The sequence below is a fragment of the Lycorma delicatula genome, chromosome 1 (genome assembly GCF_047948215.1).
Source record: "Lycorma delicatula isolate Av1 chromosome 1, ASM4794821v1, whole genome shotgun sequence".
In the NCBI taxonomy this organism is placed as follows: domain Eukaryota; kingdom Metazoa; phylum Arthropoda; class Insecta; order Hemiptera; family Fulgoridae; genus Lycorma; species Lycorma delicatula.
The window spans coordinates 323,864,343-323,890,061 of NC_134455.1; the positions used below are offsets into that span (position 1 = coordinate 323,864,343).

A 25,719-nucleotide genomic window follows, 5' to 3' on the forward strand; every position below is an offset into this window, starting at 1 on the left:
CTTTCCCAGTGAAAAAATAGAACTTTTCCGTAATCTGTCGAATGCAGTGAAAGCGCTCTTTCAATCGTATTATTATAGCATCTATAATATTATAATGTCGTTACAGCGATATATTATATCGCTGTAACACAACATTTTAATGAAATCTAAATACAGGGATTCATCATCGGCAAGTTCATCTGTCATTTTCTTCCTTTTATATTTTCTTTTATCCGGTTTGGTATTAATGCTTAATTTATCACAAAGATCAACAACCTTTTGTAAAATTTGATCTACATTCTTGTTTCGAAAAAATTAAAAATTATCAATAAGCCCTTGTATTAATTTCGACGATCTATAAATATTTTGATCCCTTTTCTGAAGTAATATATTGACATTGTTTAATGTATTTAGTACTGGATTCCAGAGATTCAAAAATATAAGAAACTTATAATTGTACATCTGCTTGTACAGCGATTTGGTTATGTGTGAGTGAATGAGCTAGTTTAAGGAGAGTTGATTAAATTAAAATAGTGTAGGTTCACTGTTTTTTGATTTCATTAAAACAAGTTAGCCATTTTAGGTTGTCAAACAAATGTTTAATAAATTTTAATTGCACAGTTTTCTTAAATGCTTTCTAACAAGCAAGGGGACCAATTAAATTACAAGAATGTAAATACAGATATTTTTCTAGAAGAATATTCTGCAAATGAAAATCTCATTGCGAGTCCGTAAAAGAATTGTTGTCTTTCATATTTCTCAAGACTGAAACTATACCCTCAAATTGATCAAAAACTATCTTGACTGCATTTTCTTTAGAGCACCATCTCATTTCGGAATGCATTTTGAGGTTAATTTTAATAATTTTTTCCATTTACTAGTAGAAGAAGAAATGAAATTGAAAAGTTCTTGTGTAGAATTAAAAAAAAAACTTTGTGACATCAACATTTAACGATGCTGCATAATCACCAATAAGATTTATACTGTGCGAACAAAATGGGATATATCTTGCGAGTGAGTTATCACTTTTTATTACAGCTTGTTCACCTTTATATTTGCTAGACATATTTCTTTTGGTAATTGGTAATTTCAATTTGATAATTTTTTGGTAATTTCAATTTGGTAATTGATCTTAGTGTGAAATATCTGGGGTGCTATCTAAAATTATACTACAATATTTTTCCTGCTGAATTTCTTTTATTATTACCTTGTGTACCTTTGAAGCTAAAAGATTTACAAGTTCATTTTGAATTTTCGGTGATAAATAGTTATGATGTTAAATATGGAAATTCAGCACATGTTCCAAGGTGATATCAAATTCGCCTACAAATTTTATGAGATTTAAAATTATTCCACAGTTATCTTCATTAATATTATCTCTGGTCCCGCTAAATGCCAAATTGTTTTTAACACAAGATAAAATGCAAGATAAATGAAGAAAGTGAATTACTTAAACGGGAGGTTAGTGAGTTGAAAGCAGAATATGTAAAAATTAAAGCAAAATTGACATTGAAAATCGATCACATCATAATAATCTTATTTTTAAGGGAATTAATTATAAGGATAATGATGACATTAAAGTTGAACTTGATAACTTTTGTGCCAATGCTCTACAACTTAAAGAAAAAATACATGTTATAGAGCTCATGTACTAGGTCCTAGGAGGATATACTGAGCGATGAGGACATAAAATGGTACTGGGCTGGAACCGATTAAGGTTTTAGGGTGTAATATTTATGGATTGAATAATAAAAGAAACCATCTTGACTTTATTTTATTATTATTATTTTTTTAATTTAATATTTTCCTACTTTTTGAAAAGCATGCAAAAAGTGATTCTACAAACAACTGGGATGGATTCTTTCCTGACCTACAATAATAATAATTATACAATAATAATCTACAATAATAATAATTCATGCTGGGGTAGCGCAAGGGGAGGATTAATTATGCATATCAAAAAGTGTTTGGAATGGAGTGTGAAAATTTTTAGTCTAAGGGGAGGGAGGGATCTCATAAAAATTAATATTGGGGGTGAATTGTATGTGTTGTTTTCTATATACCTTATTGATGGTGGTGATAAAACAGAATAAGAGCCTGATTTTGTAAGTTTGTGGGATGCAATGTAGGAAGTAGTACATGACAGTAGTTACAATCTCCTTGGAGAGTTTAATTGGAGGGTTGCTTATCATCAGGTAATTCAAGAGGAAATGTTTCTGTAGGGTCTGTTAAATAGGAGGAGGTGTTCAAAAGATGTAATGATAAATAGAAAAGGAGAAAATAATAGAAATGCTCGAATACTTTAATCTGCATTTACTCAATGCATTTACTCAAAAGGACTCATGGGGTTGGGAATGGTGAGTTCAGTTACCTTGTGGGCCAGAGTTCATCAGTGATAGATTTGGGTTGTATATCTACTGAGGCACTGAGCATATTTAAGAAATTACTGTTCTTTTAAGATGTTCTTCCATTATTACCAAAATTAATATGGGGAAGTAGCGATGACCCTAATTTCAAGGATGAATTGCATGCAATTTGTATGCAGAAAGACCCTTTGTATTTAAATATTCGTCATGGCGGGAAGAGAGGGAGGGAGGAAGTAAATGTAGGAAAGCTAGGAATAGGGTGTTTACTCATTGTATGTAGGAAACACAAAACAGAATTATTTATAAAAGATTATTTAGAAGTTAAGATGTACAAGGCAGGTATGAAGGGAAAAAGCACAAAAGCTTTGCAGAAGGTTTGAAAAATAGCTTGAGCAGAGTTAGCTATACAAAGGAGTTCTGGGAAATAGAAAACAAATCTTTAAGGTTTTTAAGCTAAGTGCTGTTATAGAATCACAAACATAGTTAATTATTTTTCCAGATTATTGAATTTAGTTGGTAATACAGGACTTCCTGTTTCTGCAATTCCAGAGGTGCAGGAGCTATCTTCAGATGGTATTGTGACCATGCATGAGTAACAGTCTATGCTAAAAATGGCTAAAAACAACAGAACACCACGTCTTGACAGAATCCATTTGAATTTTACAAGCAGGCATGTAATGGTTTCTTAATTTTATCTTAAGATTATTTAATGATATTTCAGAAAAAGGTACTGTTCCTGATTCCTTTCAAAAATACTTTAAAAGATATTTCTTCTGAATAAAGAGAGAGTATAAATGTAGGGGAATTTATTTTCAAGAAGCTATTTCAAAACTTTTTACTGGGATTTCGTTGAGAAGGTTCTAAGATTGGGTAAGAAGAAACAAAATCTTAACCGATCATCAGGCAGGATTTAGAAGAGGATATTAAGCAGTGGATAAGGTATTTAACTTGTACAAGACCATTATGCTTAAATCTGCTCAAGGCAAAAAAGTTTATTGACTCTTTGTAGATTTGCATGCTGCCTTTGACAGTATTGATAGAAATGCCCTATGAACTAAATACTCTATCTTTAAGTAATTCATTTTTAAATATGGCAAAAGATTTAAATAATGGTACATCATCATTTTTATGATGTAATGCAAATGATGTAATCTAACATGCGAGTTTTTAACAACAGTCGGTGTTAGACTGGGTTGCCTTATCTCCCCTTTAATATCTCCATGATGCAATGGGAGAGGGATTGTGGAAGTATTCTAATGTCTTTACTAGAGCAAGTAATTCTCAACGAGTCATGCGATAGTTTCTCTCCGATTTCGACAGAGTTTTGCCGAAATAATCGGTTACTCGTTCTTCTCCATCCTAAATTTGTGAGAGTACCGACTCCATCATTGCTTGCATCTGTGTGAACGACGAATCTATCATCGACCGAGGATAACCGAGGATTGGAGCTGAACATATAAACACTTCTTCAAGAGTTCAAACGACTTTTGTTCTTGACCCTACCTGAATTTGTTGTTTTTTGTCAGTTTTGTCATTGGCTTAACGGTGTCGGAAAAATCTTTTATAAAACGACGATAATACGACCATAGTCCAAGAAAACTACTTGAGGCAGCCGGCGCGCTGTCTCGCCATACGTCTCTTCTTCGAAGAGTGAGAATCGACTGCAACGAGGAGTCAGCGAACGACATCAAGACTTCTTTAAAGGCGCCAATTACCAGAACGATTACAATGGGAGTCTGATGAATGTCTACTGCAGAGCTGAAGAACAGGGTTGACCAGTCTGCTGGAACTGCGGGGGAACGGGGCATTTTAAAATCGACTGCAAGAAGTCGGCAAGTCAGTTAAGAAGCAAAAATCAGTGGAGGATAACACCAGCAATACCATCGCCAAGTCTTATTGAACGTCTCAACGATAAGAAGATAGACGAAGGCGATAGACGATAAGAAGATAGATAAGAAGAAGGCTTAATCGTCAATTAGCAATATACACGAGACCATCGGTAAACTAGATGTCGTCAGCGGACATGAAAAGAAGCTAAGTCGGCCCTGTATCATTAGTACTGCATCTGGAAGTATTCTACCTATTATCAGCGAGGCCCACGTCGAGTTAAGGTTGATCCCTACTGTTTTCGTGTACGGGTATTCGTCGCTGAGATTAAGGACGAGTTCATTCTTGGTTTGGATAAAATTTGAGCTTACGAAGCTACAGTAGACGTCGGACGACATCTCCTGCGACTAGATAACGAAGAAGTAGCGATGTGAATTCCGGGAAGCGAATCACGTTCAATGAGAGTGATACCGTTGAAAGTCAAGATCAGACCAGTACGAAACGAGAAGGTGGTGATGACTGAATTGTCAAATCCTCTCAGTGCGCGGCAGTAGTTACAGAACCTGCCAACACGGTGCTCAACAACTAAGTTCGAATTGGTTGTTCGCAGTTACAAGGAAGATTCCCGTCCGGATGTTAATCCTCGGAACTACTGAACAAACTGTGTAAGTATAGGGTAGGTCTTTTGTAAACAGTAAATTACTTGCAGAAAGTGTATTGTATGAATTTTAGATTTTCTGTTGTTATCTTATTGTTAATGAAATATTGGTTTCTGTTAGTCATTGTAACGCTTTTAGTAAATTAGACTGCATTTTGGTATTTATGATTTAAATCAATTTTGTATTTTTATTTGAATTACTATTTTATATATATATATATATATATATATATTATTAATATCTAACATTAATATATAATAACATTATATTATTTATTATTTTATTATTTATTACATTTTATTATTTTATATATTTTTTAAAGTAATAAATTGTATATTTTTAAGAAAGTTTTACGTTTGTTAGTCTCTCTCGGTGTCCTTGTCGTACCACGAACACGCGACAATATTTTGTTCATTGATAGGCCTTTAAATCACTATAAAACTCTTTTGTCCAACCATTTCAATGATCTGTGGCGACAAAAAATAATTTTTGAATTTTTAGAAAAATTATTTTAAATTTAATTCATCTCGCTATTTACCAGCTGCATTTAAAATGTAAAAATCTTAATGTTTTGATAACCTTTACACTTTAGTATTTGTTAAAAAAAATTATTTTTAGAATTATGAGGTTATCTTTGTATTTTTTAAACATTTTTTTTTTTTTTAATTTATCACCACTTGGGGATTATTTTCTTAAAAAATAATTTTACCCTAATGCTTCCCCTTAAGTATGGAAGCCCCCAAATGAAAAAAAGATTTTTTCGCAATTTCAAATCTTTAATGCTCAAAACGTATTTTGTTAAACAATAAAGTCACTAAAATAGCTTAATAACCCTCCCCTAATGCAGGAGCTCCCAAATATAAAAAATAAATGAAAATGAATTGCTGCCTTTTTACTTCCTTGTATGAAGTAAAAGAAGTATTGTGATCGCGAAAAATTTCGGTTTTCAAAGTTCAACGGTAATATCCATTTTGACCATCCCTGAATCCATTTTGACTAGTTTCGGCGTGATGTCTACGTACGTATCTCGCATAACTCAAAAACGATTAGCCGTAGGACGTTGAAATTTGGATTTAGTACTGTTGTAACATCTAGTTGTGCACCTCCTTTTAATTGCAATCGTCTGATCCAAAAGTGTCCAAAAAAGCTCAAAATCCCCAAAAATATGGATTTTTTATTTTTTCTTGACTGCAATAATAAGCTCTTATTGAGAGTTTTTGAACAATATATAAGTCATAAGTGGTACTTATTTCCATTGATTCCAGAGTTGTAGCCAAATAAAATTTTAATAAATGAAAAATGTCTGGATCTTGCAAGGGAAGGACGTCGGTTCGAATCAACTTCATCTCCTTTTTTTAATTTTTTTTTTTTAATTTAAATATATTGATTTAGTAATTATTCACCCATAACTGTAAAACAAATTTTATAGTAAATAATAATTCAATAATAATAATAAAAATAAAAAAAAATAGAAAAAATCAGCTGTTATTAGTGAAATAAGATTTTATGTACTTTAAAATGTGTAAATGTAATTTAATGGGCATTATTACATAGGTGTATATGTAATACATTTGGTGAAACATCTGATTATTTAATATTAATTGAAAATTATAATTTAGAATCATATTATTTTTGGATTTTATAATTTAATTTCTGTTTAATTTTATCTAATTATTCTGGAATTTCTGTTTAATTTTATCTACATTATAGTTAACTTCAGACTAACTGAAAAATAGACCCTCTAGACAAGAACACACTGAGGCATACATGCCTGATCTTTAATAAATTACAAAAGATTCTTATCTTTTAGTTTATTACTACTCTAATGTTGTCGGACAATATTCTCTCTAAGTCGGAGTTGATCATTATTATTTCATTTATTTGTTTTTTGTTGCCAATCATTTAATCGCTGTTTGGTTTGATAATTACTATTGATATAATTATTCGGATCTTAATTTGTGTACACGTTCTCTAGTTTCCAAATTTTCTCTCTCTTTATATTCACCATCCTCTCTTAATCTTTTTATTATTTTTTTGGTTTTAACAGTTTCTTCCTCTTTATATTTATCATCTTCTCTTAATTTTTTTATTCTTCCCTTGCGCTTAACATTTTTTTCTTCTTCATGTTCATCTTGTCGTTTTTTGAGATGTATTTCTTCATGTTATCTTTCTTCCTGTATGATTGTTTCTTTTTCATTTTTGATTGTTCACCAAATAATCCAATAATAAATACTGAATATCTTACCCCGTAAGGTCGAAATTAACATTTGTAACCAGTATATAGGAGTTCGCTAAACAGAATAGTTTAATTATTATTAACTTTTATTTATACGACACACTAGAAATCTGTAACTTTTGTTAATCAGCAACTCACGCAAATACGAATAATACTGATCTAATAATACGAGTAATAGAGGGACTTTTACTCTATCCTAATATTCTAAGTAAGATTGTTAAATTAATAATTGTATAAATATTTGATTTAATTAAAACTAATATTTCAGTTATTGTGTAACTTTATGAAGACTATTTACCACTTTACTTCCACTTTATTAAAGAATTGGGGGTTCGTATTTCACTTTCAAATGAAATAAGTTTAAATGAAGTACAGCAAAAAATGTGTATATGTAATTTAATAGACGTACAAGGAAGTCATGTGGTTTCCGGATCAGATGTTTTTTCTTCAGAAAACTAATTGCTGGTTGATATTTTTCTATCAGTAACAGCTGAAATTTTACAACAAATTCTGCTGAAAGTTTCTCGAATGCTGGATTGGTATGTAGGATTTAAATAACAACGGGTTTTAATTATTGTACCAGTTGTATGTGGGTGTGTTTATAAAACGATTTTGTAACAGGTGTTTTTTATAATTTATGAAATCGATAATTTTCCATTAAGAAAAAAAATTTTTAATTTTTAACATTACCTTTTAATATCATAACAAAACAACATTTTTTATGCACCACAAATTTAAATGGAGCATTAAAATAGCATATTTATTTTTAAATATTTACATAATTCGATTCTATATTAGCTTAAATCGGCTATCACATTTATCCATAAAAAATGTAAAATGTCATCTTTTATTAACCGCTGATTTTATTATTTTTGTACAAGTGCTAAACAAAATACGACCTGTCCTTTAATTTCACTCGTGAAACCACGTATCTATTATTTCTTACACAGGATATGAGTGTGTTGGAGGCTCGAGATCACTACAAAAAAAACAAAACTACCTTAGTTTAAATCGCACTGTTCGTTCCATTATGAAGTTATTTAAATAAATTTACACCAAAAATTTGTTCCATACTCAAGAAGTATAGTGGTACAAGAATTATTCCGATGATGCCTGTAGTTGCTGAAATTTTACTGTTGGGTAATACGGTAGTAAATTCAAAATCATTTCCATATATGAAATAAATTCACAGCAGGAAGGAAAATCCTTCCAAGGTAAAAATATCACATATAAGGTCGGAATTTTTTTTTAATCTGATGCGGAAGAAATACATAAATTTCCAGCCCCGTAATTTTAGCAACGGGTACAACCAGCGAGTGATTCTATAACTGATTTACTAATGATCTACTAGGCGAGTCTGTTGATGTTACGATTGATAATATAGTTCAGACAGTCAGTAGTAATTTTATTATGTAAGTAACCTTCAAAATAATCTTGTTGAACAGGGATGCGATTTATCATCGACAACAACAGAGGGAATTCTCCCGATGGGGATGGAGACCAACATTACAGCTACTGGTCTTAGATTATGGCAGTTGCTATTCATATGTGGTTCTTCGTTAACGGCAGTTGGTAAGATAATTTATAAAAAGATAACATAAATAAAAATCTTCAGTACTATTTTCGGTCACATAAGAGACGAAATCATTATCATCGTAACCATAATTCGTTGTTATTTTGATTTTGTAAAAAATTATATTACTGATACTTTAAAAGTAAATCCACGAATAATCTAAATCGTGTCAAACTGTACTGTGATATTTGATATTTCCATGACAGATACTCATATGATTGCTGTAAGATCACTGAAAAATTACTATATTACTTTATGACAATAGATTTTATTAAATCATTTTAAAAATAAAAAGGAAATGTACGTTTCTTTAAGCGATTTTTCTCACATTTAATCAGAATTAAATGTAGCGATTTACCGCTTCTCTTTTAATTTTTTTCCAAATTCTTCTACTTTTAGCAAATATAAGAAATGGCATTTTTTCGCGTTATAACTCGACAGAACGTGACAATCAAAAATCGGTCAAGTTTTTTTATATCTGGTTTTACTCTGAGTTATTTCATCCGTTACTGAATTTATTATATAGATCCCCTTGTTAATAGTACTTCAACTGTAAGCTGTGTATATAGTTTTCGGCTTTTCTCAGTTTCCTTCTCTTTTCGGTTGTGCACGACAGCATCACTATGCCGCCAGCAATTAATCTTACATTAGCCGCTGTTTTCTTTTCATGACATTTAAAATTTCGGATGTCAATTCAATTTTTAACGATATGTTGATGAATCCCTAAATCTACAGTGCGTTCGGAAAGTTACTGTGTACTGGAGTTATGGAAGTGTAATGATGAAACTTTCTTAATTATTACTTTGTGTTTTTATTTATGAAATAAAAACACAACGGACATTACAATGAAACGGACAATACAAACGGACATTACAATGACTGGAATAGTTTATGAAAATGTTGATAAAAATGAAATTGAAATAGTTGATGAAAATGACCTCTAACATCAATACAATAGTGCACACTTCAATTTGTTTTTAAACACTTTAACCAGCTAATGTACTGGAATGTCTCGTACGTATGCCGTTACTGCGGTTTTTAGTTCGTCAATTGTGCATTGTCTGTTGCGATACACTGCTTGTTTCGTTACTCCCCATAGAAATTAATCTGTAACAGTCAGATCAGGCGATCATGAAGACACGGAATTTTGTTCAATAAAACGTTTAAACCGTCGATAATAATTTCATTTTTTTCATAAATGTAGGTTTCAATTCTTGAACATACATTACTTTGTAGGGGAAAAGTTTTGGTTACTTTCTTACAGCTGTATGCGGGGTAGCAAATTCGATATATTATTGCCGTGCTAACTTACGCATTGACTTTAACGACTTTCGGCCGTAGCATACGAAATATCAGCAGCTTCTGTTCGTTTAGTTAGGTGATCTTTCACTTCGATCAGGGTTCAACAGAGCCTCTTGCCCAACATTTTTCGATAAGGATTCGAACTGCATTGCGGTGGGGGACAGAAGTATTTGGAAACTTTTCAAAAAACTTGTGCTTCACTAAACCAGTAAACTTATCATCTTCACAAAAGACGTGTTCAACGAGAAAAATGCGTTCCTCTACCGAATATACCATTACGTTTCTAGCAACTATTGATTCCGATAAATGAAAAACACTACGAAAAGAAACGAAACACGTTAAATCATAACTCAACAACTGACGTCTTGGTTTATTACTGAGTAACAGGCCAACGAACCCACACAGCATCCAATCTAACGTCGAAAGAACAGAATGCACTACATAATTCTAAAGCATACTACAAAGCGACTTTCCGAACGCTCTGTATTTATTCTGTAATTACAGTTTTACTTGGATGAAACTCAGTTGAAATATATTGAAGTCAGCAGGTCTGTTGGTCTCGACGGTTGTGTTCAGTGTAGCAGCGACAAGAATCATAGGATCGAACGAAGTCGGTACAGCAGTTTGTCAAAACAAATTTTTAACTCGCTATAATAATTTTATGTGTCACCACTTATTTTGAAATGTTTGCAGTCCACTCGTAGAATTAATCAGTAGTATAAATCAGGAATTTTGGGTCAGGTTATGTTAAATCGTTTTTAGCATTAAAGAGTATCTTAAACAACACAGAACTTACGGTATGGACAGATGCAACAACCTGTAATGATCAAGGACGACATGTCGATAGTGCAGGAAGCACGAAAGCACTTCCCTAATTTCGGATAAAATATCTGTACTTGATGATTTTCGCTTTTGCAACAGGAGGTAATGCCATTTGGTATGTTAACGAGAAGGGGTGAGTTGCACACCGTGGAAGAACATTAGAAGCCAGTACTTGTATACATTCATCAAGTTTCGAACTGATAAGCCGGTCTTTTATTTATCTGATGTCGTTTACATGCGTATCAGAGAGGATTTTATTCAAATACAGCATCATTAAAATTACGTACACTGAACGTTATCCGCATACCTTTATAGCATGATCGTTTAGACGGCATAGGGAGCAATTCTGATAGTTGCAAACTACCTACTAGATGAGTACGAAAGCTACCAGACCATCCATTATTCACATGTACCATATCTAATATCTTGAAAAAGATCTTGTATAAAGACGATTGAGTACAATCCGATCTAGATCACATTAATATATGCCATCGTAGGAGAACTTTTTGACCCGATTCCCAGGTCAAAGTTAAATTGCTAAAAGCCACTTCATCGGCGTGATAAAATTCAAATCTATATTCTATTACGTACTCTATTCCCTATTACGTGAACAGTCACTCTGAACTTCCCGAAATCTACTAAAATGAACGCAAAGAGTTGGTATATGAAAGCCTGTTATAAGAATAAAACTTTTATCTTCCATAAGATCGATAGATCTTTATAATTTAAAGGAGAATATTCCTTTTTGCTACCAGCATGTAAGATTTCGAGGTCTTGGATAAACATACAATTCACACTTTAAAGTCTTGTAGAGTTTATTGTAGCATCACGCTTCCGCTTATAGAGAACAAAGTATCGCTGAAGGATAGATCCTGTGGAATGCTGTTTTTGACGATTTTATTAATGAACATATATAGGTGGCGCATGTATGAATTCTAACCGGTAACTGGCAATTATCGTGGAGATATTTTTGTGAGCCCCGACTATAAATTTTAAATCAGCCCGTTTTAATGCTGGATTTTCGCCAGAAATAAAACGGTTTTCATTATTTATTTATTTATTTATATCAGCTTTCTCGTTAAATTATTTATTGTAATTAATAATAAAAGGAAAAAACTCAGTCGAAGAATGCGTTTTCATAATCCGGTTTGAGACATCAAAATCGTTCACACGGTCCACCGTCGGTGAGTGTTTGATGTCAATATATGTGTGCATAATTTTCATTTGGTGTCTAATTCAGGTTATTATTTTTTTTTGTTTTAAATTATAATAGCCCGCAATGAACTGATCATTTTAATGATATCAGCACTATTTTTGTTTATTTTATTTCCCTATTTATTTTATTTATATTTAACTTTTTATTATTAAATAGCTTACTATTTTATTTGAGTGTATACTTTGTGGTGTCAAAGTTGTCGTGAAAGCAATAATAAAATATTTCTGTAAAATATGAATTATATATTTTTAAAATCATTGTATCAGTCTAATTTAATCAAAGCATCATTTTAATATACTTTTTCAAAAGCGCAAATCTATCCTGTGAAATGGAAAAACAAATTAAAAATGAGAGAGTACACTTTTATGTAAAGATTCACCAATTTATTAATTTACTTTCTTTAGATTGTTAAAGATTTGTCAGAATTTATAATCTACTAAAGTCTCAAATAGAGGTATACTCGTACTTCAACCTATGACACTTTTAAATGTTTAAAATTGTTTTTTAAATTTTAATAAATTTATTTATTTACATATCTGATTCTACACCAACTACTGACAAATTAAAATCTGTTTTTTTTAAATATATCAGTTTGATGTTTTCTAAATTAAAGAAAGATCTTTGTTACGTTCCAATTGTGCCGTCGGGTGCTGCTACCTAGCGAGAGCTAGGGCTCTCCGGCAAGCTGTGATCATACGATGGTGACACCATGTCCTACGTATAATACCGCAGGGAGTGGTCATTACGATATAGCGACCTGTATTCATTCGGTGGCAGAATCTGACCCAGAGGGGTCGTGTTGTACATTCAGTCCGGATGGACACGCATACTAATGTTCGGTACGCTTATTTATTGGTATTCTTATATGTTATTAAGTTTAATTATATGTGTTACGTTGTATGTTAAATGTTGTCATATGTTATCGAAATGTCAAGACGACAAGATATTAAATAACCGTTCAATAAGCAACAAGGCGTTGTTTCAGTTCATCACCTATGCCATCTATAGTTCATACTCGCTCTAAAATCAACCACAAAGGTTTTATGATCCTCCACATCGCAACGGATCTAACAATCTTTTTTCTTAACGTGTAAATTACAGTGTCATCATTGTCTAAGCTTTCTAATTCTTGGACATTTAAATTTTCAACATTTCTTTTATCTTGCACTAACTTATTTAACTAAAAAACATAAAAAAGTAATTACTTCACGTATTTTAAAACAACATCACCGACGTAAGCACTATTCGCAACTTATTAATTGCAATCGGTGTGATTATTATAAAGAACTTTCACTGAAATAACAACTCGAGAAAAACCTATGCTTGATACTGAGGTATAAAGGCATTCGCTGAAAAAGTATGTAGCTTAGCTTCACCACTGGATCGTTGCCAAATCATTTTAACCTAGTGGCTATCACCGATTTAAAAACAATGCATTTATAATTTTTTTGTGTTGTTACTCATGCTGTGCAACAAAAAAACTTCACTTTCTCTATGATGTACTATGTATGGGTGTACATCCACCAATATTCAAGGATTATTAATCATAGAACAGTTTAGGATAATTTGGAAAAATAGTTTATCAAATTATAGTTGATTGATATTATTATTTGTTATATAAATCACACTTTATACTGTAAATTGTTGTATTATACAAATCATAATTATTAATGCTTATCTTAATTTTGTAGTAATTTTCCTGTGTTGCTGCGTTCGCTTCAGAATACCAAGGACTAAGCAAGAAATAGAAGCCGATTATGTTCGCAAGAAAATTACCAGAAAATTTCAGAAACAATTAAGAATGATTCAAAATTCGGAAATGGATGAAATGGATTTAAAAAAAGGTTAACAACTTTGTTTATGACAACATATTTTAATTTAGATTGTTTAGAAAACAGTAGTTGAAACTCCTGTTTTCTAGAATTCATTATTTAAACAATCTATCCCTCCATTTATTACTGGGCATTCTCCTACAACAATCAACGACCTCTAATTTCTATATTTAAAATTTATATCTTTGTATATAACAATCTATATATAAATTATTTCTCATCTCAAAAATTATTTTTAATTCATATAGGAATGGTTCTAATATTTTGACTGCAGTCTATATAATATCACTTTGATAACAAAGAAGAAGAATGTGCAAGGTTGATAACACCAGAGCTGAGACAGATACATGATTAAATTTTAATTTTGGACATACTACCTGAAATGTTTGAAACAAATGTTTCAAACAAACATTTGAAATGTTCAGTTAGACCTAAGTAAACGTATATGGTGTAAAGCATGGGAATATGTAGTTAACAAAGCTATGCAAACTTAGTTGATTTTGGTTGCCAGTTTGGATCCAGAATTAACCATGAATTATTTAAAAATATTTAGATAAATTTTGGTTGAGAAAATCAGCGCTAAGGAGAGGGAAGTTTATACAAGCACAGTAAACCACTGACCAATTAAAACAGTTTGCTTAAATAAAATTAAATAAAAATTAAGTTATCATTTAGATAATGATGAATAATCTTTATTTTATAGAAATTTGTCCTAATTTGGTTGTCTTTTTCAGTTATTAATAATAACTGAATATTAATTATTGATCATATTTAGTAATAATTATTAAAGTATAATATATATGTAATTCATAATAATGTAATTATATTATCATGTAATATATAAAATATATATCATAATACATAGTATTATATTATGTAATACATAATACACACACACGCGCGCGCCCACACACACACAGTGATCATAAATTATTCATCGTATTTTAAGTGATAAAAAAGTAACAAAGCAGTGTACTTACATGCATATTTTATTGTTGAATAGGACATTTCAAACAGTATTGTTTACAACGATTATTAACTTCAAACAAGTTCTCCATGAGCACTTTTATGGCGCATAAAATGTATAGACAATATTCAGTTTCATCCCACACATTACGGAGAATATCTGGAATTATTCCATTAATTAATTATACCTTCGATTCTTCTTTTTAATTAATTGATGTTGACAACCTTCGTTGCCTGTAACAAACTCCCAAAGAAAGAAATAGAGTAGCGTATCGTCCGAGGATTGAGGTGTCAGGGAAATAGTTCATCAGGTTAATTCATTGTTAAGGAAGTTGTTCATGTAGGCAATCTTTAACGTGTAAACCCCAGTGGGGTGTGTGCTATCTTGTTGAAAGTAAACGTTGGGTTGCCGATGTTCAATTCGAGGTAATGCATATTCCTGTAACGTGTCTAGATAACTAGCGCTAGAAACCGTTGGCTCGGCAAAGAAGATGGTCAGATTACTTCATAAGCAGTCAACGCATACCAAACGGCATGAAAGTCCTCGCTCTCTCAAATCCGACAATTAAGACGGTTAAAGTGACGAGAAAAATGAATTAACCGTTTTTCGTTTAAACGATTTAACCGTTAAATCGTTTTTCTATAAACGATTTATCTTCGTCCACTTTATCAACAATGTCCACGGAAAAATCGAAACTGCGAAGTTTATCGTCATCTTTAATTGCATGCACCACTGAATTTTGTACGCATGAAGTTTTAGCCACTTGTACAGAACCTTCACAATTGTCGATTGCGATTTCTGGTATTCGCACGATGAGTCGATTTCCCGGGCTTCTCTGGAAAGTTTCTCTTACACGATCCATAGCTCGGAGACTGTGGGTCTGCCAGCATCTTTCTTGTGTACTGCACTTCCTGTTTCTGTTAACTGTTGTTACCAACATTTAGTAGAATCTTTATTAGCAGTATTTCGGCGGTACTCTAATCGAAATCGTTTACGATCAATAATAAAAGATTCATTTTCATGAAACCATAGTACGCACATTGCTTTTTTCTGCACGGTAGCCATTGCTCAACTGACTATCTCGTGCCGTTACAACGCGCCGGCGTGTTCATTCAAACCCACCGGGTTGGTCTAGTGGTGAACGCGTCTTCCCAAATCAGCTGATTTGGAAGTCGAGAGTTCCAGCGTTCAAGTTCTAGTAAAATCAGTTATTTTTATACGGATTTGAATACTAGATCGTAGATACCGATGTTCTTTGGTGGTTGGATTTCAATTAACCACACATCTCAGGAATGGTCGAACTGAGACTGTACAAGACTACACTTCATTTACACTCATACATATCATCTTCATTCATCCTCTGAAGTATTATCTGAAAAGTAATTACCGGAGGCTAAACAGGAAAAAAAGAAGTTATATGTATGCGCCCGATTACCCTTCCCTGGGAATTAGATGATTATTAAAAGACCCAACCAGGGAGGTCGACCTACCATGGACATACTGCCGGTAGCTGGGGAGGCTCCTTAGATTTCAAAGGACATTCCCCTGGATTGAGCTTTACTTCATTGTACGTCCAGTCTAAGGGAGTAGGGAAAATGTTATTATATGTTTTATGCCTTCAAAATTGTTTTTATATTATGAAATAATTTTATAAACGTCATAAATCCCATTTTACTATAATAAATTTTACAAAGTATAATGAATAAACCACTTCTCTTTTTTGTTTATTAATTTTATTTTTCTAATACTGCTGTAAGGTTTTTTATTATTACCTTGATCCTTCAAGCTGAATGTCTGAGTCATTCCTTTTTGTATCAAATGATTAGCACAACTACCATAGCTGATTTAATATCTATGTAACCTAGAATTATTTACTGAAAAAAGTTATTTATTTATTAATTAAGTAAATAGTTAATGTTTTAAAAAACTTTTAAATTTAATAGTAGTTTATGTTACAGCGCTGGATAGAGTACGAGCTGAATTCAAATCAGACACAGAAAGCTTAGCTCAATCTGAGTTGTATTCCGGAGGTAGTCTTAGTTCTGCAGCAGGAGCAGGAGCAGGAATAGCAGCTCAGAAACAAGTTTCTCCTCATCAGTCACAGTCACATTCACATATAGGTACTCCTTCTAAGGGGGGAACCACTACTGAACACATCCAAGCATAAACACATAAAAACATACATCACTAGTAGTTTATCAGGTATTAAAAACACCATTTATAAGAAAACATCAAATTAAGCCATTTTTCACAGAAGTCATTATTTTATCAACATCACTAATCACTCATACAATAGAAAAAAAAAAAGATACAAAGAAAAGTTACTACTAGGATATGGGTACTATTACACTTAATGTTCTAATTCTAAAAGCGTTTTTTTTTTCATTTTTCTTATGTTATCTTATTTTCTAAGACAGTATACTTTTATTGAAGTATACTGTTTGCTTATTATTATTATTCTGTGAAATCAAGACTTGCCAATAGTGTAAAATATTGCATTTTGTAGGTTGAAGTTTATTTCATGGAGTTATCCAAAAATAAATATCCTTAGAATTATGGATTTAAGAAATGAACATTTAAAATTTGTTATTACACACATAAACTTTACTGTTTAGTTAAATGCACAGTAAGACCAATACTAATCAGAAATAAACTCATTATACTGTACTGAAAGTGAGCTTTCTAGTAAAACATTACAGTAGGTGGGAATTCATAATTTCAGAATTTATAAAATGTTATTAAAAAAATTAACCTAAGAAAGTCTTCTCTATATTAATCATGCATTGAATCATTTAATGGTACTTTTGTGCCAATTTTACTGTTAAACTTTACATTATCTCAGTCTCCTGAGTATGAGTGATGCAGATAATTAGTTCTAGGCTTTTCTTGTGGGTTTTTGGTAGTTGGAAGTCTGACCAAATCACTTATTTTAATGATAACAGGTCCTTGATACCTGAAAATCCATGTTTGAAACAAGCAATAGTTTCTACATGAACAATGACTGCAGGTGACTACTGGTCCTGAACCAAGAAAGCTACATAGATAGTTAATATTTCTGAAATATCATATCATTCCATCATCAATTTCCAGTGTAAATCCCTGTCATCTTTTATAAAAAATTTCCTGTAAACGCACAATGCTGAACTCTCAACTTTCCCATTTTATGGAATTTGAATCTAACTTGTATATTAATACAAATATTAGAAAATCTAATGCCTCATGGACTACCATTGCTGCTAATTCAGATATGTTCAGCTTTCCTAGAAGCACCAATTTTGCTAGTAGGAGTCAGATTTTCTGAATTATCTTAAGTAATTTTCTATTTAATTAACCTATGGGACCTTAATGAACAATTTTGAATAAGAAACAAATTTTTTTAAATTTAAAAAATACCTCAATTCATTGTAAAAAACTTTGCATATTGTAAACATTTAAAAATATTAATGCTTAATTTTTTTAAATATAATTTAGGAAAAATTAAAAAAGTAAGGGAAAATACAACAGGAAAAGAGAGGAATGAGCCCTTCAAAGTACAGTTTTTCATGAACTAATTAAATCATTTGTATTTTGTGGTAATATTAATAATTTGGGTTCCCCACCATTAAGTGAAATTTCATATTGCATCATATAGCCCCAAAAGTCTAATTCTTTGTGTACTAATTACATAATTAATGAAGTACGTTCCAAGATTTATTCATAATGTAAGTAAAGGAAAAGAAAGTTACATATCTAAGAACCCTCCTCCAAACAGGAACTTTCAGAAGGAAAAATTGAAGCAAGTAATAAAATAAATATCCTTCAATAAAAGTCTCTTAAAAAAAATATATAAACGTAAATAGAGAAGGACACATACAGAAGCAAAAATTTGAACTAATGTCAACTTATAATTAATCAAAAACACAAAACATCCCCAGAAAATCTGTTAATTGTACCCTATAATAAATTTCTTGTTTTTTCAAGAGCTATGGAATGATTCAATTAGAATTTACTAACATTATATCTTGAAATTTGCATAAAAATTGTGTTTTACATTGTCAGTAATCTAGACAATTACTGAAGTTTTATCAAGCCTGAATAATCAGACTGATGTAGGAATACTTAACCAACTTGAATCAGTTTTGTTGAGGGATTAAAATTTGATATCCATCCACCTAGCTGATGCACTTCTTCCAAACTTTTTGGCTATCTAAAAACAATTTTTTTAAATATAAAATTAAGGTTTTATTTTATAAAAATCATCATAAAAAAGATTAAAAGATGAACATTATTTTTTGTAATTTATCTTGTTTTATTTTAAATTTCACAGATATTTCTGCAGAAGGAAAGAACGAAGATTTGCATATCAGTGGTTTCAAGAAGAAGCTTGCCAAAATCACAGGAACTTTACAATTTCTACGACCTTCAAATAAATCAAAAAATGTTTATGATGTTAAAACATTGAAATAAATTTAAATGAGAAATTCAAATGGTATTAATATACATAATATATATATATATTTTTTTTCTTTGAGGGGAAATTTTTTCAGAAAACGTAACGCAAAGATAAAATTATTTTTTTTTGTTAATAATTTTCATTGTTTATTACATTTATGTATGATATATTTAGTTAATGTTTTAATTTGCAGAAAATGAAATAAGGAACTACAGTAGTGCACAAATTAATCCGAACAAAGGGAATTTTTGTTCTGTTGTAGGAAATTATCATTCTGTGGCAGACTGCTTGCTGTTTGATGTTTCAGGTTATGTTGTTAGTTCATATACAAACAAAATTAGTGATTTTTATGGTTTCATCATTATTGACAATTAGTTTTTGATGACTTATGAGCTTTTCTGTTATAAGTTTGTTATTTGTTTCTAATTAATACAATAGATATAATTCTACGAAAGTGGTCAAAAATTGTTGTTCTATACCAACACACGCAAATGACTCAAAGAAATATTGCCAGTGAGTGCAGTGTAGGGTTAGGTACTGTAAATGAAATCATGAAAATGTTCAGGAAATCAGGTTCTGTCTCTCCAAAGAGAAAAGGAAAATGTGGACAGAAAAAGAAAACCATGCCTACACAGGATCAATAACTAATAAGAAAAAGTGAAATTAATCCAGAATTGTCAGTTGTTGATCTTAATAGGGACTTGAGAACCAGTGAGGCTACTGTTTCTGATATGAGTTTGTAGAAGATTGTTGGCATTGGAAAGGATTGCTCAGAAACCTAAAAAGCAGTTACTGACAAGGGTTATGAAAAAAAGACTTCAATGGGCAAAGAATGTAAAGAATGGACTATTGGGATGTGGAAAAAAGTTATTTTTTCAGATGAGACTCATTTTTTTGTCCAAGGGGAGACCTTCATTTGTAAGTCAGCAGATGAGAAGACTACTATGCCAGCACACCTGCAACAAACTCCCAAACACCCAGCCAAAAAGATGTTTTGAGGATGTTTTATGCATGAAGTGCTAGAAGCACTTACACCTGTGGATGGGATGACGAAATCAGACCAATACACGCCAAAGAAAAATAGTCCCACTTATGCAGAAGAACCCAGAACTCATTTTCCAACAGGACCTTGCACCATGTCACATTAAAGAAAGCAAAGGCGTTCTTCAAAAATCAAAAGATTTGAGTGCTTTCGTGGCCAGGGAACTCCTCCGACCTGAATCCCATTGAAAATTTATGAGCCATACTAAAAAGAAGACTTGGGAAAATGAATTGTATCACAATAACTGACCTTATTAGTTCAGTGATACAGGTTTGGTTTCGAGATGAAAAAATCAAAAGTCATAGTTCTACCTTTGTGGAATCAATGCTAAAGAAGGTTAATGAGATAATAAAAAACAAAGAATACTTCAACTATTAAATTTGAGTAAGTTTGACTGTTAACATTTTTTCATTTAAAAATAAAATTTTCTGTTAAAAATACTGTGTTCGGATTAATTTCTTTGTCACTGTATAAGACAAAAGAACAAAGCTTTTGAACTACTTATCTTTAAAAAATAATAAAACCTTTAAAATTTAATTATTTTAAGTTAGAAAAATTATTAATTATAATTATCACCTCAAACTGTTAAAAGACCAATATGTTTATAGGTAGTTCATTTAAAGAATATGCTGGTTTAAGTTCTTGGGCAATCATAATTTTATAAAGGTGAAAGTGCAGATCTTCTTGTAAAATTCTTCTTACTCTCCCTAGGAATGCTTCCTTGTAAAATGATTTGGGAACTGCAAAACAGACTGTCTCACAGCTTCAATATTCTCAGTTTAGGTTGGCCAGATGATTATTTTTTTCAATGCTGAACCCATTGTATGGAAATTCTTGATCCACTGCAAGGTAGTCTTCCAATCAGGAACATTTTCATTATGGGGAATAGCAAACTTTAAGCAAAAGGCTCTTTGTACTATAATCACAGAACTGCTGCTTTTGAAAAACATTTAGACTGAGTACATGAGATGAGCTCCTGACCAAATCATAATGATTGAAAACGGCAGGAAACTGGTGAGTTGAAGCGACGAGTCTCACTACTATCACTCCTCAACTGATGGTGCTACAGGTTACAGTCGATCAAAAAATGGGAGGTTATGATTACTGGGGTCAAATGAAAACAATACTTAATATGACAATTAAATACATTAATGATCATTAAATGTGTAACATTTTAGTCACCAGTGCTTTGATTAAGGTTGGTATTATTATCTAATTTATCATAACAAGTTGCTACAAAGTCAAAAAATTCCATTAATAAAAAAAAATTATTTCCCTAAAACCAGGAACTGTAACATTATGAAATAAAAGTATTTGATGTCATTAATCAAATAAATACTTATTTGTGTATACTTCTGGTTGTTTCTATTAATTGGAGTAGGAAATTTATATTATTTATAGATACAAAAACAGAGTTTCGTGTATTATAGTTGTCTGGCAACTACAACTATAAAACATTAAATGAACAGATACAATTCAAATCTGATATATGATTTCAACTGATATGTATATATTTCTGATATATATTTCAACCACATTCAAAGACTTGCTATTTCAAATGCCATTGATAACATTAACTAAATCTAGAACTGAAACAGCATATCTGCCACTGAAGATAGTTGTAAAAGAGACTGAAATGTTATAGCATGAATTTAAATGAATTTTAAAAAAGGTTAGTTTACTTTTTCATTAGAAATCATTTTATTAATTTTCCCTTCTCTCTGATGTGGGAAAATACATGGAAAATTAAATTTTTGTTAGTATTATTTGCTGCTAAGATGAAATAAAATTTATTTATTATATTATTTATCAACTAAGTAGTTATTGTTTATTTATTACAGTCCCTTAATTGTTGCCACTTTGATTTGTTAGACATAGCCATCATGTTTCTTACTTACACATTAATTGAAATGTACAAGAATGTGACTCATTTCTAACTATTTTCATCTTACTGTAAAGATGTCATCCACTCATTAGCTATATCTATCATTATTATATTTACTTATAAACTGTTGTGCAGACTAGAGAAATATTTTTAATTCTCATTAAGTGCAAGTTTTTGTGTGTTTAACATTCAGTTTTGCAGGTGGCTTTTGTATTTGCAAGTATGTGTTGTTCAGTAAAATGAATGTATGTTTATTAAATTAGTGTGTTTATAAAGTGTTTCTTTTTAAACAATATTAGTTATTGCAATGTATTAACCATGCCTTGCAGCTGCATTAATCATCCAAACAATTTTTGCTATATCTGTAGTGAGATAACATTGAAGTCACAGAAAAGAAATATAATTCCATTGATAAAAATAGTCATATGAACTGTATTTTGGATGTAAATTAGGTGATCAGGACAAATCTTGGGCTCCTCATATTTGCTGTGCTTCTTGTGCAACATTGTTGACTGGTTGGCTAAACGGATCTTGTCACATGCCATTAGCAATTCCATTGGTTTGGAGAGAACTGAAGGATCACACCACAGACTGATATTTTTGTGTAATAAAGAAAACTGGAGCAACAGTTAAAACTAGACATACTGTTAAATACCCTGATATTCCCTCTGCCATGCAACCAGTTCCACATAGCCAAGAGCTTCCAATTTCAGTACCACCAGAAACATGGAACTTAGATGAAGATGAAAATGTCAAATCTTGTGGTAACTTATCAGGCGATGAGAAAAGAGATCCAAACTTTTTAGAAAATAGATATACTGAACCTCATTTAATTAATCAGTCAGAATTAAATGATCTGGTTCATGATCTAAATTTATCAAAAAATCAATCAAGAAATACTGGCATCAAGACTGAAAGGATGGCATCTTTTACAACCAAACACTAAAATAAGTGTTTACCTGACAGACAGCCAGAATTTGAACATTTCTTCTCCCAGTAAGAAAACTTAGTATTCCGTAATGATGTGTGGAAGCTTTAGGACATATGACCATCCTGATGAATGGCAACTTTTTATTGACTTGTCAAAGATAAGTTTGAAAGCTGTTCTACTTCACATTGGAAATAAATACCCATCAATATCATTAGCATACGCTGTTCACATGAAGGAGTCTAATGAAAATATGAAACTTGTATTGAACAGGATTCAGTATGAGAAATATTTACGAAAATCTGAAAGTAATAGTGCTTTTACTTGGATACACTAAGTTCTGTTGTGTTTTGTGTGAGTGGTACAGCAGGGATAGGAAAAACCATTACATAAAAGAGCAGTGGCCAAATAGAAAGGTACTGACTGTAGGAGAGAAGAATATTGTTGAGAAGAAATTAAAGGGTTTTAATTTCGAAAAAACAAATTCCCTAATATAAGTGATGCTAAAATCACTTATATCGCTTTAGTTATGCTAAAATCGCTTTTTGTTGGATCACAAATAAGAAAATTAATGAGCGATCTGGTGTTTGAAGAATGTTTGAATGACTAGAGGTTGCTGCATGGAAATGATTTCAAAATGTGGTAAACAACTTCCTTGGAAACCATAAGTTCAGTAACCATCCATAGAGAACTTGTGAGTGAACTCCTTCAAAACTGCAAAGAACTTGGGTGTAACATGTTACTCAAAATCCATTTCTTATGTTCACATTTGGATTTTTTTCTCTAACAATCTCAGAACTATTAGTGATGAATGTGGAGAATACTTTCACCAGGAGTATCTACAATGGAAACACGATACCAGGGAAAGTGGAATCTAAAAATGTTAGCTGAATACTGGAATACTGTTGGAATCTAAAGAGATCTACCTACAGCAAATTACAGTAGAAAATCCAAAAGAAATAGATTTTAGGTGAGTACAAAATGCATGTAATGTATTGTCATGTTGCGTTCACCAAACATTTTTTGTTCCAAAAGAAATTTTAATTACAAGAAATCCGAGCCAAATAGAAAAGATATATTGAAAATATATGAAATCAGCATAAAAAATACTGTAAGAATCAATCATTCATTCTCATTGAACAAACAAAAAAATTAGATTTTGTTGACCAGTGCTATCAACTTTAAGTGGGTGAACTCCACCAGCATCTTTTACAGCTGACTCATGAGATCAGCAGAATGAGGTCAATCTCAGCCAACCTGGCTCTTCGTAAAATATCAGAGATGTAGAGAGTATTCCATGCTTTACTATGCAATTCAAAACATTTTTGATAGTAGATCATAATAGTGGTTTTCTTATATTAAAAAAAAAAAAACAGCTTTTGCTTAAGACAATTGATCAGCTAAATGAAAACCAACTCGGAAACGTTTTAGATGTTTGTTTATATAAAGGAATGTGGCAATGTATAGAGAAGAAAAACTGTCATTAAAATCAGAAATGCCCATGTCAAATCAAGTGACTGATAAACATTTTTCCAGTCGATCTCATGTGTAGACTGATATAAACCACGATAGTCACGTTTACAGTAATTTAAGAATTCAGTAGTACATTACAGAACAGTACATCATTAACAGAGACATTAATAGAAACTGAGTGTATCATGTGGCATGTCAGGAAGGATAAGATGGTCAGCCTATAAATCAACATCAACAACACCATTGGTAAAAATAAGATCTAGATTGGACGAGCCACCGACAGGATTTCCTTGAGGTTCATGTGAAACAACTGCAGAAATTCAGGGTCTACTTTCAAGAGCGAGGTGAATCCAGCGTGCTTCATCGAGAGGTGGTGAGGAGAGATAAAGGTCTAATCCCATCCCACCTTGGCGGCACTGACTATGCCCCACCTGAACAAGGTCCCCAGTGAGAGACAGAAGATGGATGCATGGTGGGCGAGTGAGTTTCACAGGAGATTTGCCGCCTCTGTACTCGATGAAGGGGTTGACTTTGCTGCCTCCATTGCATGGCTGAAGCACACCAAATTGTTTGCTGAGACAAGAGATTTGTGTTTGCAATTCAGTTTTTGGTAATCAGCGCATTCAATTAATGGAAGCACATAACCAAGAGTTTAACTTATAGCATATATTCAAGAGTTAACTTAATAATAATCAAGAGTCAAATTCTACTTTAAAATTTAAATTAATAATATCATTTATATATAAGCTAACAGCAAGTAATATAATTGTCATGTTATGCAAATAGTTACTTGGGGCTTTTAATGAATAATTTTTCATTTGATACAAAGTCAATCCTGCCATTATAATCATTAGCAACATCTGTACATTTTGTATATGAAGACAAATCAGATTTTCATCCAGTTAGAAAAAGCTTGAAATTTTTTATTTTCTTACAAGGAACGTGTGGTGCCAAGCCAGAGCAGTCATCAAATTAACCATGCAACCAACAATGAAAGTGCAAGAAGTCACTGAAAGTGTAGCAAATCAGAATATACATGGTGTATATTCTGATGTTGTATAGTTATCAGGAATGAATCGGCATCTACATACTGGTCTGACAACCAAGTTTCTGTTAGGCCAAAATTTGAAAGCTCCTCAGAAGTCATAGAGGTAAACACTTCATCACACTTAGTCTGGCG

General features: G+C 31.8%; 1 protein-coding gene across 1 annotated transcript; it reads left to right on the forward strand.

Moving 5' to 3' along the window:
- Positions 1–8,516: 8,516 nt before the first annotated feature.
- Positions 8,517–16,946, forward strand: LOC142317877 (uncharacterized). The gene is made up of 3 exons (XM_075354421.1): positions 8,517–8,639; positions 13,672–13,824; positions 16,738–16,946. The coding sequence occupies exons 1-3, from the start codon at positions 8,555–8,557 to the stop codon at positions 16,944–16,946; spliced, it is 447 nt and encodes a 148-aa protein (XP_075210536.1). The 5' UTR covers positions 8,517–8,554.
- The last annotated feature ends 8,773 nt before the right edge of the window (positions 16,947–25,719 follow it).

What these genes read in the sequence shown, in the direction of transcription:
- LOC142317877 (XM_075354421.1), top strand. Translation starts at nt 8,555, where the DNA reads ATGGGGATGGAGACCAACATTACAGCTACTGGTCTTAGATTATGGCAG. An exon ending in TTCTTCGTTAACGGCAGTTG is followed by an intron (nt 8,640 to 13,671) that starts GTAAGATAATTT and finishes TTAATTTTGTAG; the next exon opens with TAATTTTCCTGTGTTGCTGC. An exon ending in TGAAATGGATTTAAAAAAAG is followed by an intron (nt 13,825 to 16,737) that starts GTTAACAACTTT and finishes TTTATGTTACAG; the next exon opens with CGCTGGATAGAGTACGAGCT.